General features: G+C 37.3%; 1 protein-coding gene across 1 annotated transcript; it reads left to right on the top strand.

Moving 5' to 3' along the window:
• The first annotated feature begins 526 nt into the window (after positions 1-526).
• On the top strand, positions 527-13,595 carry mutyh (mutY DNA glycosylase). The gene is made up of 25 exons (XM_074636719.1): positions 527-959; positions 2,207-2,275; positions 2,368-2,534; positions 2,765-2,964; positions 3,100-3,184; positions 3,913-4,029; positions 4,427-4,508; positions 4,681-4,810; positions 4,886-4,963; positions 5,059-5,140; positions 6,163-6,306; positions 8,003-8,133; positions 8,309-8,348; positions 8,436-8,509; positions 8,614-8,655; positions 8,739-8,810; positions 9,007-9,120; positions 9,207-9,304; positions 11,008-11,152; positions 11,292-11,379; positions 11,454-11,636; positions 12,228-12,373; positions 12,484-12,633; positions 13,005-13,055; positions 13,157-13,595. Exons 1-25 carry the CDS (start codon positions 745-747, stop codon positions 13,292-13,294), a joined length of 2,841 nt encoding a protein of 946 aa, XP_074492820.1. The 5' UTR covers positions 527-744; the 3' UTR covers positions 13,295-13,595.
• Positions 13,596-14,352: the final 757 nt, after the last annotated feature.

Raw genomic sequence — 14,352 nt, 5'->3', positions numbered from 1 at the left:
CGAGAATAAAGACGTAATACTATGAGAATAAAGTCATAACTTTAAGAGAAAAAAGTCGTAATATTCCGAGAATAAAGTCATAACTTTCCAAGAAAAAAAGTCGGATTATTACAGTAATAAAGTCGTAATATTACGAGAATAAAGTCTTAACTTTACGAGAAAAAAGTCGTAATATTACGAGAATAAAGACGTAATACTATGAGAATAAAGTCATAACTTTATGAGAAAAAAAGAAAATAAGACGTAAAATTACTACTTTATAATATTATGACTTTATTCTCGAAATCTCAGATTAATTTTTTTCTCAATGTGGCCATAATACTCCGTGGTACCGTCGTACTATAGACCTACAACAATGATAAATAAAAATGAAAATGAAAATGTAAACAAAAAACAGTTATTCATTTCCATGTTTAAAAAGCCACAGAGAGCCCCTGGAGAGGAGCTGAAGAGCCGCACGTGGCTCCGGAGCCGCAGGTTGCTTAGAGACCCCCGGGTTAATACATCACTGCTGGGCGCTGACGTTGTACTGCAGACTTGTGGGGGCGTTGCTAAGCGACCGTTAGCAAGCTGCTATAAACGAAGCTAGAAGAAGAAGATAAGGAGCAAATCAAGCTGCGAAAAATTACTACTTTTGAAGACAGAAACTCAGTAATTAGGTTAATTAGCCTGTAGCCTTTTTAATAAACACCATGTAGAGCAGCTACAGTCTGGACTCTGCGTGTGAAAGAACGATAAAAGGACATGATGTCAACACAGGAAGAACAACAACAAGTGAACATCTGCAAAGTGCTCAGTTATCTTCGAGACTGGGACCGCGGTGACAGGACGGTCCGCGGCCGCATGTTGAAAACCTTCCTCACTAGAAACACAGGGAAGACGTTTTATGAGCTGGAGCTGGAGTTTGCTCAGGTGGCCAGTCTCTTCCTGGCAAGACTCACCACCTGGATGAGACTCACGTATCCTTTATGTTTAAGTTCAGGCATGTTTTCCACACACTGTTTTTAAGCCCTGCTGAATTTGGGCGCCTGCATAACTGCTGTATAACAGTAGAAAAGCCAATACAGACAACATATTTACTAAAATGTAGCCTACTATTATTGCATATGTTAGGCCTATGCTGCAATGGATGAATGTAGTATGATTACTTAAAGGTCCCATATTATGCTCATTTTCAGGTTCATGCTTGTATTCTGGGTTTCTACTAGAACATGTTTACATGCTTTAATGTTCAAAAAACACATTATTTTTCTCATACTGTCTGTCTGAATATACCTGTATTCACCCTCTGTCTGAAATGCTCCGTTTAAGCGCATTTCAACGGAATGGCAACGGAATTACGTTTCTAGGCAACAGCTTGGGTCCATGTATACTTCCTGTCAGCTGATATCATTCACATACACTACAAAAGGATATAAACTGGGACACATTTAGTATGTTTGTTTAAAACTGTGTAATGGTCTAAATATTGTATATTTGTGACATCACAAATGGACAGAAATCCTGACGGCTTGTTTCAAACGCACAGTTTCTGAATACGGGCTGTGTGTATTTCTCTGTGGATTAAGTGTTTCAATACTTTCACAGTATTTATATAGACCTTAAACCTGCTTTATAATATAAAAGACATGGAAATCTCACTTTTTACAATATGGGACCTTTAAACTTCAATTTCATAGATATGTAAATCCTTTCAATATTATTGACCAGTGGTGGAAAGTAACTAAGTACATTTACTCAAATAGGCCTTTGAATGCAGGACTTTTATTTGTATTTCTAGACTATGGTATTGCTACTTTTACTTACGTAGAATATCTGAGTACTTCTTCCACCACTGTTATCAACACATTTTGTACAAATTAAGTTGTACACAAATTACAGTCTGTTGTGTATTTATTCTGTACATTGTTCTGTATGTTTTGTGCACCAATGCTGTTAGCTTTATGTGCAATTAAACCTATACATATTATCTTTTGACAAAGTGTCAGGACTTATGAGGATGAGAAGCTGGTTGAATGCAAGACCAAATATCAATAATTATTTATTTTTACTGTTTGCCCATGTCCTTTACTGCATGCATGCATGCATGCATATTTAACTATATTTGGGCTGAAATCAAATTATACATGAATGAATTTAAAGTTTACAGTCCTTTAGGGTGTAGGAATATATTTAACCAACAGAGACTCCTTAACTGAATATTCAGATACATGTTTAATACATCCTTGGGACTGCAGCTCAAAGCAATAGGGATTTTCCTCTCTGCATCAAGCCAGTGAGTGAAATGAAACGCTGCATCATAATCTGTAAATTATGACTCATTATGCCATTTTTGTGTGTGTGACCCACTTGTCTCACTTTCCTCAGTGATCAGTACCTGATGGAGTTCCTGGAGGACGGAGGTGTCCTCACTCTCCTGGACATCTTGAGCCACTCTCAGTGCACAGAGGAGGAGAAGACCGAGGCCCTCCGTCTGCTGCTCACCGTCTCAAATGCTGGTCGCAAGTACAAAGAGATTATCTGTGAAAGCCATGGTAAAAAAACAACATGTTTTTACACTTCCTTTTTTATTGCAAAACAGAAACAAAGAATTTTGAAGAGTTTTCCTGGAAATACATACAAACTTCTCCATACACGACACATAAGATCAGTGCAACAGTAGCTGTATTTTAGTGCTGTTTTATACCTTTTTTTCTCTCAGGTTTATCTGTACTCAGATTAGTATTTTGTCACATCAGCTTCTCTATTTTTTACATTCTTGTAGGTGTGAAAGCCGTAGCAGAGTGCCTGGCTAAGTCAAACACAGATGAAACCCAGGAGACAGCGCCCGGGGCCGTCCTGGAGTCCCTCTCCCACGGAAACCCCAAATATCAAAAGCAAATCTACAAAAGTCTGATTGCTCTCATGACATGTAACTCCCCTAAGGCCCAGCAGCTGGTCTTGCACACCTTGCACGCTGTGCAGGTAAAACTTGAGAGTGCACATGTTCTCGCAGCATGCATGTGCTGTCATCCTTGCTCTTTCACACAGTGGACTTCTGGTGATATATTTAACATATGAGAAGAAATATAACAGAACTCTCACTATTCTCCCTCACAGTCCAAAATGAAAACAACCCATCACAGCATAGTAGAACCTCTGCTGAACATGCTCAGCTCCCTTCACCTGGAGGTTCAGGATGGAGGTAAGCTGAGAACATTTTTAAATCCACATGGTGGTAAACTTTTTTTTGTTTTGTATGCTGATATTTGCTTTGAAATGACAAATGAATCCACTCGCTACTGTGGCTGAAAATGTTGTATCCTTTTTATAAATTGTCACCTTTTAATAGATAGATATATAGATAGATAGATTGACTTTATTGTCCACCTCAGTGGAAATCGCTTGGCTTCTCCAAATACAGCAACGGTACATACAATGCACATAACACAACACTACATTCAAACATCCAAATATACAGTATACAATAGTGCAATGGGCAGGTAGCAGCATGTTATAATAAAAGAGAGCACATCTTATAAAATAATAAGTGTTCCCTGCTGAGTTCAATGCCTGTATGACACAGGGAATAAAAGACTTCTTATATATATGTTCTGGCTGACCTTTGGGACCCTAAATCGATGGCCAGACGGGAGCAGCTCAAACTCTGAGTGTAGTGGATGTGAGGTATCTGTAGTTATATGATTAGTCTTCCTGTGTACAGCACTGTCAAATATATTGCAAAGTTGTTTCTGTGACTTCCCAATCACCTTCCCTGCAATACTAACAATCTTGGAGAGCTTTTTTTTGCTCTTTGCACTCAGGTTGTCGTACCGTGCTGTTATGTTAAATGATAAAATGCTTTCAACCAGGCTTCTGTATGTTGTAATATCTTGTCTAACACTCCTCTCTCTCTGTGTATGTTTCTGGCAGCTATAAATCTGATCTTAGACCTGAGGAGTTATGATGTGAGGCCACTGCTGCTCAATGGACTGGTGGCTCTGCTGAGGCCTACTAAAGAAGAAGTGCAGCAGCACATGAATATCGAAGGTGACACTTTGATCTTTAAGCGTGTTGTTTTTTAAAGGGCCTGTTCTCATCCCAAGGGCATTTTCCCTGTAAATACGTAGTAATTTTAAGCCTAGCCATGTTGTTTTTTCCTAAACCTAACTAAGTGGTTTTATTGCCTAAACCTAAGCAAGTGTTTTTATTTAATTCGCAACATGAAGCACATGTTTACTGCGACCGAAAAGTGAGGGGTCTGACAAAGGGTGACAGGAAGTGAATTTCATTTAGTTATGCTTATATTTCCACATTTTCTTAAACAATGTTCCACCTACCCAAACCCATCAATTAATGTGCTAGCATTTAGTCCATTTTTTGACATAATATTACCTAATTTGACACATTAACAAGGTGCCATAACATGTTTTGTTGATTCATACAGTGTCATCAGAGTCTGAGATGATCAAGATGACTGGATCTCTGCCTGTGTTTGTGCAACAAGCTGCTGCAGCTAAAACTATACGGTTGGTAATATTAATCCAGTATAACTAGACACGTCATGAATGCTTTATCATACAATAAACACTGTCCGAAAATGTGATGCTCTTTTTATACAATGATATGTAAATAGTAATAGTTTTAGCTGTTGTCATTTTACAGTAGGGATATATTTTTATGGTGTTGAATGTGTTGAAGGTTGCTGGCTGTAGACAGTCAAGAGGTTTCTCGTGAGCTTCTCTCTCTCGGAGTGATCCAACATCTTCTGTACGCTATGGGCAACAGAGAGCACACTGATGCCCAAATACAAGCCAGTCTGGCCTTGGAGGTACATATCTGCTTACAGACACACACATACTGTACATACACATGCACACACACTAATACTTTCATGTCTGCGTAGCACTTCGTCCACTCATACTCGGTTATTGAGGAACATTTGGAGAGAGGCATCGGCAGCACACTGTTTGCAGCCTTTATGGTAAGCTTTACTTATTAAATACTATGATAGCATCAGTGAAAAGGTCAAGCTGCTAGAACGCAACACTAACATCTTCAATCCCCGTCTTTCTACAGCACCAAGCTGACACTTTGTACATGAATATGGATGAAACACAAGCAGAAATCCTGCTAACTAACAAGGTTAACATAACTGAAGGTAATGATTATTTGTTCATCTTAACGCTGGTCAAATGTTTGTCTATTTTTATGGTTGCCTGTACTATGTGAAAATATTATTATTAATATAATATTTTTTGTCTTGTCAATCTTTGATTTCCAGTTTGAGATGGGGACAACTCCGAAGGCTGACAAGGACAAATCATTTTAATGATGCAAATAAATTTACTGTTAATTTTTTTTAAATCTCAGATTTGTTGTTTACCTTTATCATTAGTGTAATTATTTTTTCTTTAGAAAAGGTGATCAATTTTGACTTTACATTAAGTTATTTCATAGGAAAAAATCACTCTGTTATTGTCTATCCACAGTTTTAATACAGTTTTACACCATATTGTTATTAGTTTGCCTTTCACTTTTTTCATGATAATTTACTTTTTGGTTATTTTTAATATGCACTAATAACATAAATACAAAATAAAATAAAAAATGCCTCATCTGATACGGGGTAATGATAATCAATAATAAGCAATATGAAATTGTAATGCACAAGCACACAGTTTTTAATTCTCAGATTTGTTGTTTACCTTTATCATTAGTGTAATTATTATTTTCTTTTTTAAATTTGATCAATTTGGACTTTAGATTGAGTTATTTCATAGGAAAAAAATCACTCTGTTATTGTCTATGCCCAGTTCTAATACAGTTTTACACCATATTGTTATTAGTTTGCCTTTCACTTTATTCATGATAATTTACTTTTTGGTTATTATTAATATGCACTAATAACATAAATACAAAATAAAATAAAAAATTAAAATAAATGCTTCATCTGATGCAGGTTAATGATAATCAATAATAATCAATATGAAATTATAATTGCACAATCACACAGACTGCCTTTAAATCATTTTGATTTGGACCCTCCCACCGGAGATGACGCAACACGGACTTCCGCTGTTTCCTCGCAGCTGATTGGGCGATCAGCCAAAACATCCGTCCTGAACATGGCGGGAACCAAAATGAAGTAAACAAGTCTGCCTGTGTTGTGCGAAGAGAAATGAAATACGTTTTTATTTACACATGTAGTAGTTTACAAAATGAGCAGGATACGTTCAGCGATGGTTAAAGGAAAGAGAGCCGGACTGGAGATGGTAGAAACAATAAAACCACACCGGAAGAGACCAAAGTCTGCTGTGAAAGAAGGTAACATGCTGATGTTACTAAACGTATCATGTTAAAACACAGACACTTTGGGTAATTAACTCATCCATATTGATATGATGGTGAATATGAACCAGCACAATATGTGTTTGTCGATGTCTATCCACATCAGGCAACCCAATGTTTTTCACAATAAGAGCAACACTTGTAGTCTTATGCAATCCAATACAACAGCCTGTCATTTAATACAACCATGTATATGTCTGCATTTTTGTTTGAAAGCTAAACTTGAGGTTGCACAATGTTTTGGTATTCCTCCTGAAAGTGACTTGAATTTTAAATTGTTTCATTTATTTTTTTGTTGCTGGATTGCTAAACGTGGATTGCACTATATTCATTTACTTGAATTGAACTTGCTTTAATTTTGCATTGATAACAAATTTATATTTTGATAAGGATAATTATATCAGTAATTAATTTATCTTTCTGAATGACAGAGATAAAAGGTAATAATTATAGTTAGAATAATTATAAATAATAATTATAGTTAGACAAATTTAGGAAACCTGAATTTGAGTATATGTATGGCTCAATAAGGAAGCTTGTTAATAATTAATAATTTACTTATGGAGAAGGGTTGGGATTAAATAAGTTTATACTTGTCACTCCTTTTCGAATATGTAAATCAAGGCATCAAGTGTTGACATTTTATTTTTCTTACGCTTTTCATTGTATGTAAATACTACTTGTTTCTGACTGTCCACTTGTTGGTATGATCATTCTTTTTCTTTATTTTTCTTTATTTTATTTTTTTTATTTCTACATGTTCGAAATACATTTTGAAATGAAATGAATGAATTTATTTTATGTTGGGCTGTATAGATCTATACAGCTGAAACGTTTAATCAATTTGAGTAATTTTTTTTTGTGGTAAAAATAAGTCAAAATTCTCTGATTCAAGCTTCTCTTTTCACCATTTTCCGACATTTTATTGACCAAACATCTAATCGATTAATCGAGAAAGTAATCGATAATCAAAATAATCATTAGTTGTAGCCCTATAATGCAAAATGGAAATTACCAGTTAAGACTGGGAATAATGCCCTGCAGTGCATACTTGTTGTTTCCTTTTACATTTGTTTGTCTTTAAGAGACCATGATTGAATAAATTATATTGAAATATTAATGAGACAATTCTTTAAATATGTTTTAGGTTAAATTAATTGTTAAATAAACGATTATTTTTTATTCCCCGATTTATATAACAATTCATCTTTAGAATAATCAATAAATCAGTTGTTAGATTAATCAACTAATTGGAAAAATAACCATTAGATTAATTGATAAAAATAATTGTTAGGTGCAGCCCTAAAAAGGTTTTCATTCAACTATGTAGTGAAGTGTACAGCCTCAGAAAATGACCACATTAGTCCTGTGGGCCCATTCATGATGTTAAATTTCACACTTACAGGGAATAAATTGTTAATTTTTAAAATGGATCTTAGCCTTATAAAGCAGCTGTTTGAACTAGGAAATGTAAAGTTATGACACATAATAAATCTGCCAACTGTATCTTGTTACTTCACTAGTGTCCCCTGTTCTGTTGTTGTTCTCCCTCAACATATAACATTGGAACCATCCCGGGGTGTTTGATAGATCATGCATGCATTAACATCAGAATTTTTGACTTGTAAAAAGTCTGTTTAGTTTGAATGAGACTGATGTTTTTGGTCTTCAGAGGAAACCACGAATGCCTCCTCACCGTCCGCGTACCACACTTTCCATGATCCTGCTGATGTTGTGCTGCTGCGCTCTCAGCTACTCAACTGGTACGACAAGGAGAAGAGAGAGCTGCCATGGAGGACTCTGGTAAAGACAAACATCTCTTTCACTGGTTTGACAAGAAATATCATCTTTTTTTAATACAGATGTTTAGTTGTTAGAGACAAACTTTATTTAGGTATCATTATTAAAGTAGATTAGATTAGAGTTAGACAATAGATGAACAGTGCTGACTTCTATAACTCCTGCATTTCTTTTACAGGCTGTGACAGAGTCAGACCTCGACATCAGGACATACGCAGGTAAGAAGATGTTTTCTAGTCAAAATTACACATGTTAAACAGCGGCCGACACTCTTTATAAGACAGTTTTCTCTCTTTTTTTTCCAGTGTGGGTTTCAGAAATCATGCTGCAACAGACTCAAGTTGCCACAGTAATAAACTATTACAACAAATGGATGAAGGTAGGTGTCTTTGAGGTGTTCATTAAGTCCTTGTGATATATTAAATGTATTATTATGTAATATATTGCATGCATTATGTGTAATTTAAACTCTTTGTGTTCCAGCGGTGGCCCACGGTGCAGGATCTGGCAGCTGCAACACTGGAGGTGATTACTAAAAGCAGTCCCTGAAGATAATGGTGAAATTGTATTGATTTCAAACTAAATGTATTGATTTCATTTATGTGTAGGAAGTGAACCAGATGTGGGCGGGTCTCGGCTACTACTCCAGAGGAAAAAGACTGCATGAAGGAGCTCAAAAGGTCTGTGTTGTGTTTTGTAAATCAAACATTTCTCTGCCATATATCTGCATTTTAGTCCGATGAGTTCTGTATTCTTCATTTACTATAAACTTGTGGCTCAGTGCAAAGATTTATGAAATTACTTATCTCTTAACATTGCGTGTAATAATGAAATATTGTGGTGCAGGTTGTTCATTGTATCACTGGTCTGTTGTAGGTGGTGTCAGAGCTTAAGGGGCAGTTGCCTCGTACAGTCGACAGCCTGCTGAAACAGCTGCCTGGAGTGGGACGCTACACCGCTGCAGCTGTAGGCTCTATTGCACTGGGTCAGGTGTGTTTCTATGGTCCGGAGCAGACTCTTGATAGCTTTACTGCCTCGTTTATCACTGATGGGTTGAAAAATTCTCTGTTGCCAAGGTTACTGGAGCCGTGGATGGCAATGTGATTCGGGTGCTGTGTCGCCTGAGGGCCATCGGAGCTGACAGCACCAGTCCTGCTGTCACAGAGGCACTTTGGTGAGATTCAACTTCAAACTAACATCCTCAAGGAGTTTTCACTTTGATCCAAGCACCTACTTTACAGTCTTTTGCGATTGCTTACACACTTGTTTCAGAATTTGGCTCATTGTGTCAAAACTCTACACACAAGCCAAATAAGACAAAACACTTGGAAGTAAACATCTTATTTCTATGTCAAAAGGAAACTGTGTAGTCAAAACCCTCACAATCCTTTTTCAAAATGCCATTTTTGCAACAAAATGATTCACACATGCACCATTTGAATGACTCTTTAAAAGCAGCAACAACAGACTGATGTACTTTATACAAAACACTGCTGTCTTTAGTACTTTGTATACCTTTTGTAATTTCCTCATACAGGCTTCTGTGAGAGATTGTTCCAGTACAGTACAATCTACTCACATTTCAATGAACACAAAAACAGAAAGGCTTCAGAAAAAAATATACAGCTTTATTTTTTGACAAACACAAAGAAAAGTAGAAGTACACTACAATAATCAATACAGTATGTTACTGTAAACTCATTTATGGTAAAAAATAATAGTAACAGTATTTTAGGATGGATCTCACCTTCTGTCCTTCAGTTCTGGCCACATCACCTCATCCACATCACACGCAATGTCATCCCTGATCCCCTTGTTTGTTCTTGTCCTGTCCTCTCCCTCTCTCTTCCTCTTCCTCTTCATCTCCCTCTCTCTGTCTCCATGTTTCCAAAGTTCTCACAAAATAGATGAGCTTACCTGAGGTCTATTTTTAGGCTCAGACTGATTGGTATGTTTTGCATTTTGAATCAAAGTGTTTTCCCAGTGATTGCAAGAGATTTCATTCTTGAACTTGTGTCTAATGTGAAAAACGGTGTAATGTTTTGTAAGAAGTGTGTTGCAGAATTGCAAACAAAGGGCAAAGCAGAAAATGTGTTTTACTTTTGGTGCCTTTGTTTAAGCCATGGTTACAAAAGTTAAGGTTTGATGCTTTTGTCAAAGCATTCATATTTAGTTTGTAAGCAATCGCAAAAAATGTAATATCTATGAATTTTGCTTTTGTTGTCTGCCTTTGTAAGCTCTGCACGCAATAAACATCAATGTCTGCCCGACACTCAAACATACAGTACCTCTCTACTGGTCAGTTAAGGACTCTGCATCCAGTTTTCATTGGCTTTCATAAACAAACTGTTACCTGTGGTGTCCTGTTCAAAGTCTGTCAGGCAAGGACAGCTTTGTTTTAGTCCACACAGAATGATTCATGTGTGTTGTCTTAGACGAGTCCAGGCAACAGTTGTTGTTTGATATTTTTCCAGGTGAAGATATTTAGGTGTCAAGGAAATCCTGTTTCAAAAAACTGAGGAATATTCCTTAAAAATATAAATCACAAAACTGGGACAAATCCAAAAGGCACATAGTTGAGACAGTTTGTCTCTCAACTTCAACTCTCAACCCCTAATTGTTGAGTTTGTTCTGAATGCTGCAGACCATTCTCACTTTTCAGCTAATCAGTCCATGTCTAAATATGAACTTTGAAATGAATATCCGCTTTTTATGTGATCAAAGCTCAGGAAAAACAAATATATTTAATAGCTAAGTCAGTCTTTGTAAATGGTATTAAAGTGGCTTTGAAGTTTCAACTTAAAGACAATTCCAAATTAAGTCTTTGTTCATTCAGGAGTGATGAATTGCTAAAATAAATATGCTGTTCTATTTCAGGAGTCTAGCCAACACACTGGTGGACCCTGAGAGACCCGGGGACTTTAACCAAGCCATGATGGAGCTGGGAGCACGAGTCTGCACCCCTAAAGGACCACTGTGCAGCCAGTGTCCCGTACAGTCTCACTGCCGCTCTTTCCGCAAGGTGAAAATGTGCTAAACTAGAGTTAGTCATGGCTATGGTTTGCATTTTGTTTTGTATTGTAAATGCAGAAGCTCTAATATAGATTATTAAGGTTGTGGATCATAGTGTAAAGGTTGGGATTTGTCCATTGAATGTGCAGGTTCATGCCACACAAGAGAAAAACTCCAGGAAGCTCTTGGTGAAGTTGGACAGGAAGCTGTCCACCCTGCCTGATATAGAAGACTGTGGTACGTGTCCTGAGTCCTTGTCTCTCTATCAGACCTTGTGATATTATATTAAAGTACTTCCTCTTGTCCCTCAGTGAACAGCGGGACATGTCTGTTGTGTCCCTCGGAGCCCTGGGACGATGAGTTGGGTGTTCAGAACTTCCCCAGAAAGCCGGCGAAGAAGCCGCCTCGTGTGGAGCGAACTCTGACCTGTGTGGTGATCCGACCTGGAGAGGACGGCGAGGACGAGTACCTGCTCACACAGAGGCCAAACAAAGGTCAGTGTCCGCAGTGTGTCCCGCTGGTGGGGGATCTGTTTGTGGTGGTCGAGATCCGTCTGCAAAATGAAGTTGTCTCCAGTCTGATAATCAGATTGAATTGCTCTTTTGTTTTCACTTCCCTATTTGAAATGCTGAGAGAATGGTGGATGTGAGCAGTAATTCATAGCTCCATAGTTCTGGTAGACTTCAACCGTTCTGCAGCTTTTACTTCATTTCCATCAGTGTTTATTTTGGGAGATATTTTCATTGTAGTTTTACTCTCAGTCAGACAAACTTTAAAGAAATACTAAATACAGACGTGCAGTGATGGAAAAGAACACCCAAGGACTGTACTTCAATACAAATTTTGATGTACTTATACTTTGCTTGAGTATTTCCATTTTCTGCTACCTTATACTTCTACTCCTCTACAGTTTAGAGGCAAATATTATACTATTTACTCCACTTCACTTATTTGATAACTTTAATCATCAGTTACTTTGCAGATTCAGAATAGTAATACGAAATATAATCAAAAATAAATTATGATATATTATTACGGGTTAAAATAATGCTTTATTTATTATATATATATTTTACATTTACCAGGTTTGCTGGCAGGCTTGTGGGAGTTTCCGAGTCTTCTCCAGCAGGAGAAGAGCTCTGAGGTGAAACAGAAGAAGGCGCTGTGTGCCCAGATCAGTGAGATACTGGGAACCCGTCCGGCAGAAAGTCTCTTCCAGTATGTGGGAGAGGTAAGCTTGATGTCTATCACCTATCTGTCATACACTCTTTTATATGCAAATAAACTCTTTCTGCAGCTGTGTAACGACCGTCTGATGGATCATTGATTGGCTGTTTGCAGGTGGTTCACATCTTCTCCCACATCCACCAGACATACGTGGTTCACAGTGTGTGTTTGAAGGACCCTGACGCACAAACACAGACTGAAAATGCACAGTGGCTCACTAGGTCCGCTCTGCAGGAAGCTGCCGTGTCCACAGGAGTGAAAAAGGTTTGTATTTTGATTACATAGCGTGTGTGTAACCCTGCTTTGTACCTGAGGTGACCGGTACCTGCAGCACCAGGAGAGGACAGAAAACATGCTTTTGCAACAGCAATATACTTTCCTAAATGTACTTCTGGTGTGTGGAGACACTTATATACTGTAGATTCCCTGTGTCACATTACATGATTTCAGTGATTTTAATTTTAAGTTTCCCCTTTAATGGTTTAAAAAACGCTACTATCTTCCCTTTTACTGCGAGTTTCATTCACAGAATGTGAAGTTGTAGTCGTTGAGTTTGTTTCAGAAAGTTGTGACAGCAGGAGTGAGTGTCCACATCTGCTCATGTGTAGCCTGAATAAATGTTAACTCTCCTGCAGATTGCGAAGCTTTGCGACTCTGTGGACAGTCAAAAAGAACAAACCTCCAAGGTAAGTACTTCTGTATATTTATATACTGTATACCTTATTCTATAATCCTATACTAATATCAGATTCAACCTTAAACATTTGTCTTTACTTGTCTCTCTTAGGATGGGAAAAGGCAGAAGCACACCGGCACAAAGAAAGACAAGAAACCACAGACCTCTAAAAAGCCCAAACTGAGTGCAGCTAACAGCAGACAGCTCTCCCTCAGCTCCTTCTTCAACACAGTTAAACAGGAATCTTGATGGTATTGTGTTTGTGAATGTCCTACATGATGTCTTTTCATGCACATGTGCCTTATTGTCAAAGCATCAACCCTACAGTATATTGCAACATTAAGCATTTTTAATATAATAGGTATATTGCTGCTAAGATGTTCCTGTAGGAACATCAGTGAATCATCAGGGTAGTTTGATTTGTAATGACCTCATTCTAGATAATGTTTTTAACACTATATTATGACTAACCTATATGTTTTACAAGCAGTATGTAAGATAATTGTCATGTTTATTACCATAATAAAAATGTAATATTAGTGGACAAAAAGTGTAGAGAATGTAACTTTGGATAATAAAGATAAACAAGATAAACACCAGGTTTCATGCCGGCTAACCAAGATTTATCATCTATATTTTTTAGGGCTGTCAAAGTTAACGCGATAATGCAAATTCATTTCAAAGACACTAATTTCTTTAAAGCATTAACGCAACTTGTGATTTTTAAGTTGTATCGGGCTCAGTTTTAAAGCTCGATAAAGATATTGGCATCATATGAAACTAGAAAATCTAAGGAATCCATCGGTACCAACCAAGGAGGGAGGCTAAATAACACTCCAAACTTAGGATACATTTTAGTGAGGAAAAACTGGCATGGCCATTTTCAAAGGGGTCCCTTGACCTCTGACCTCAAGACATGTGAATGAAAATGGGTTCTATGGGTACCCACGAGTCTCCCCTTTACACACATGCCCACTTTATGATAATCACATGCAGTTTGGGGCAAGTCATAGTCAAGTCAGCACACTGACACACTGACAGCTGTTGTTGCCTGTTTGGCTTTAGTTTGCCATGTTATGATTTGAGCTTTTTTTTATGCTAAATGCAGTACCTGTGAGGGTTTCTGGACAATATTTGTCTTTATTTTTTTTTTAAATTGTTTTCCAGTAATATGTACATACATTTGCATAAAGTAAGCGTATTTGCCCACTCCCATGTTGATAAGAGTATTAAATACTTGACAAATCTGCCTTCAAGGTACATGTTGAACAGATAAAAAAAATTGCAATTAATCGCGATTAACTAGG

This window comes from Sebastes fasciatus, chromosome 5 (genome assembly GCF_043250625.1).
Source record: "Sebastes fasciatus isolate fSebFas1 chromosome 5, fSebFas1.pri, whole genome shotgun sequence".
NCBI lineage: Eukaryota > Metazoa > Chordata > Actinopteri > Perciformes > Sebastidae > Sebastes > Sebastes fasciatus.
This window is presented reverse-complemented; position numbering and strand designations above follow the sequence as displayed.

Coding starts and splice junctions, on each gene's coding strand:
- mutyh (XM_074636719.1), top strand. CDS start 745: ATGATGTCAACACAGGAAGAACAACAACAAGTGAACATCTGCAAAGTG. Junction 2,965..3,099: donor ACACCTTGCACGCTGTGCAG/GTAAAACTTGAG, acceptor TCTCCCTCACAG/TCCAAAATGAAAACAACCCA. Junction 8,811..9,006: donor TGCATGAAGGAGCTCAAAAG/GTCTGTGTTGTG, acceptor GGTCTGTTGTAG/GTGGTGTCAGAGCTTAAGGG.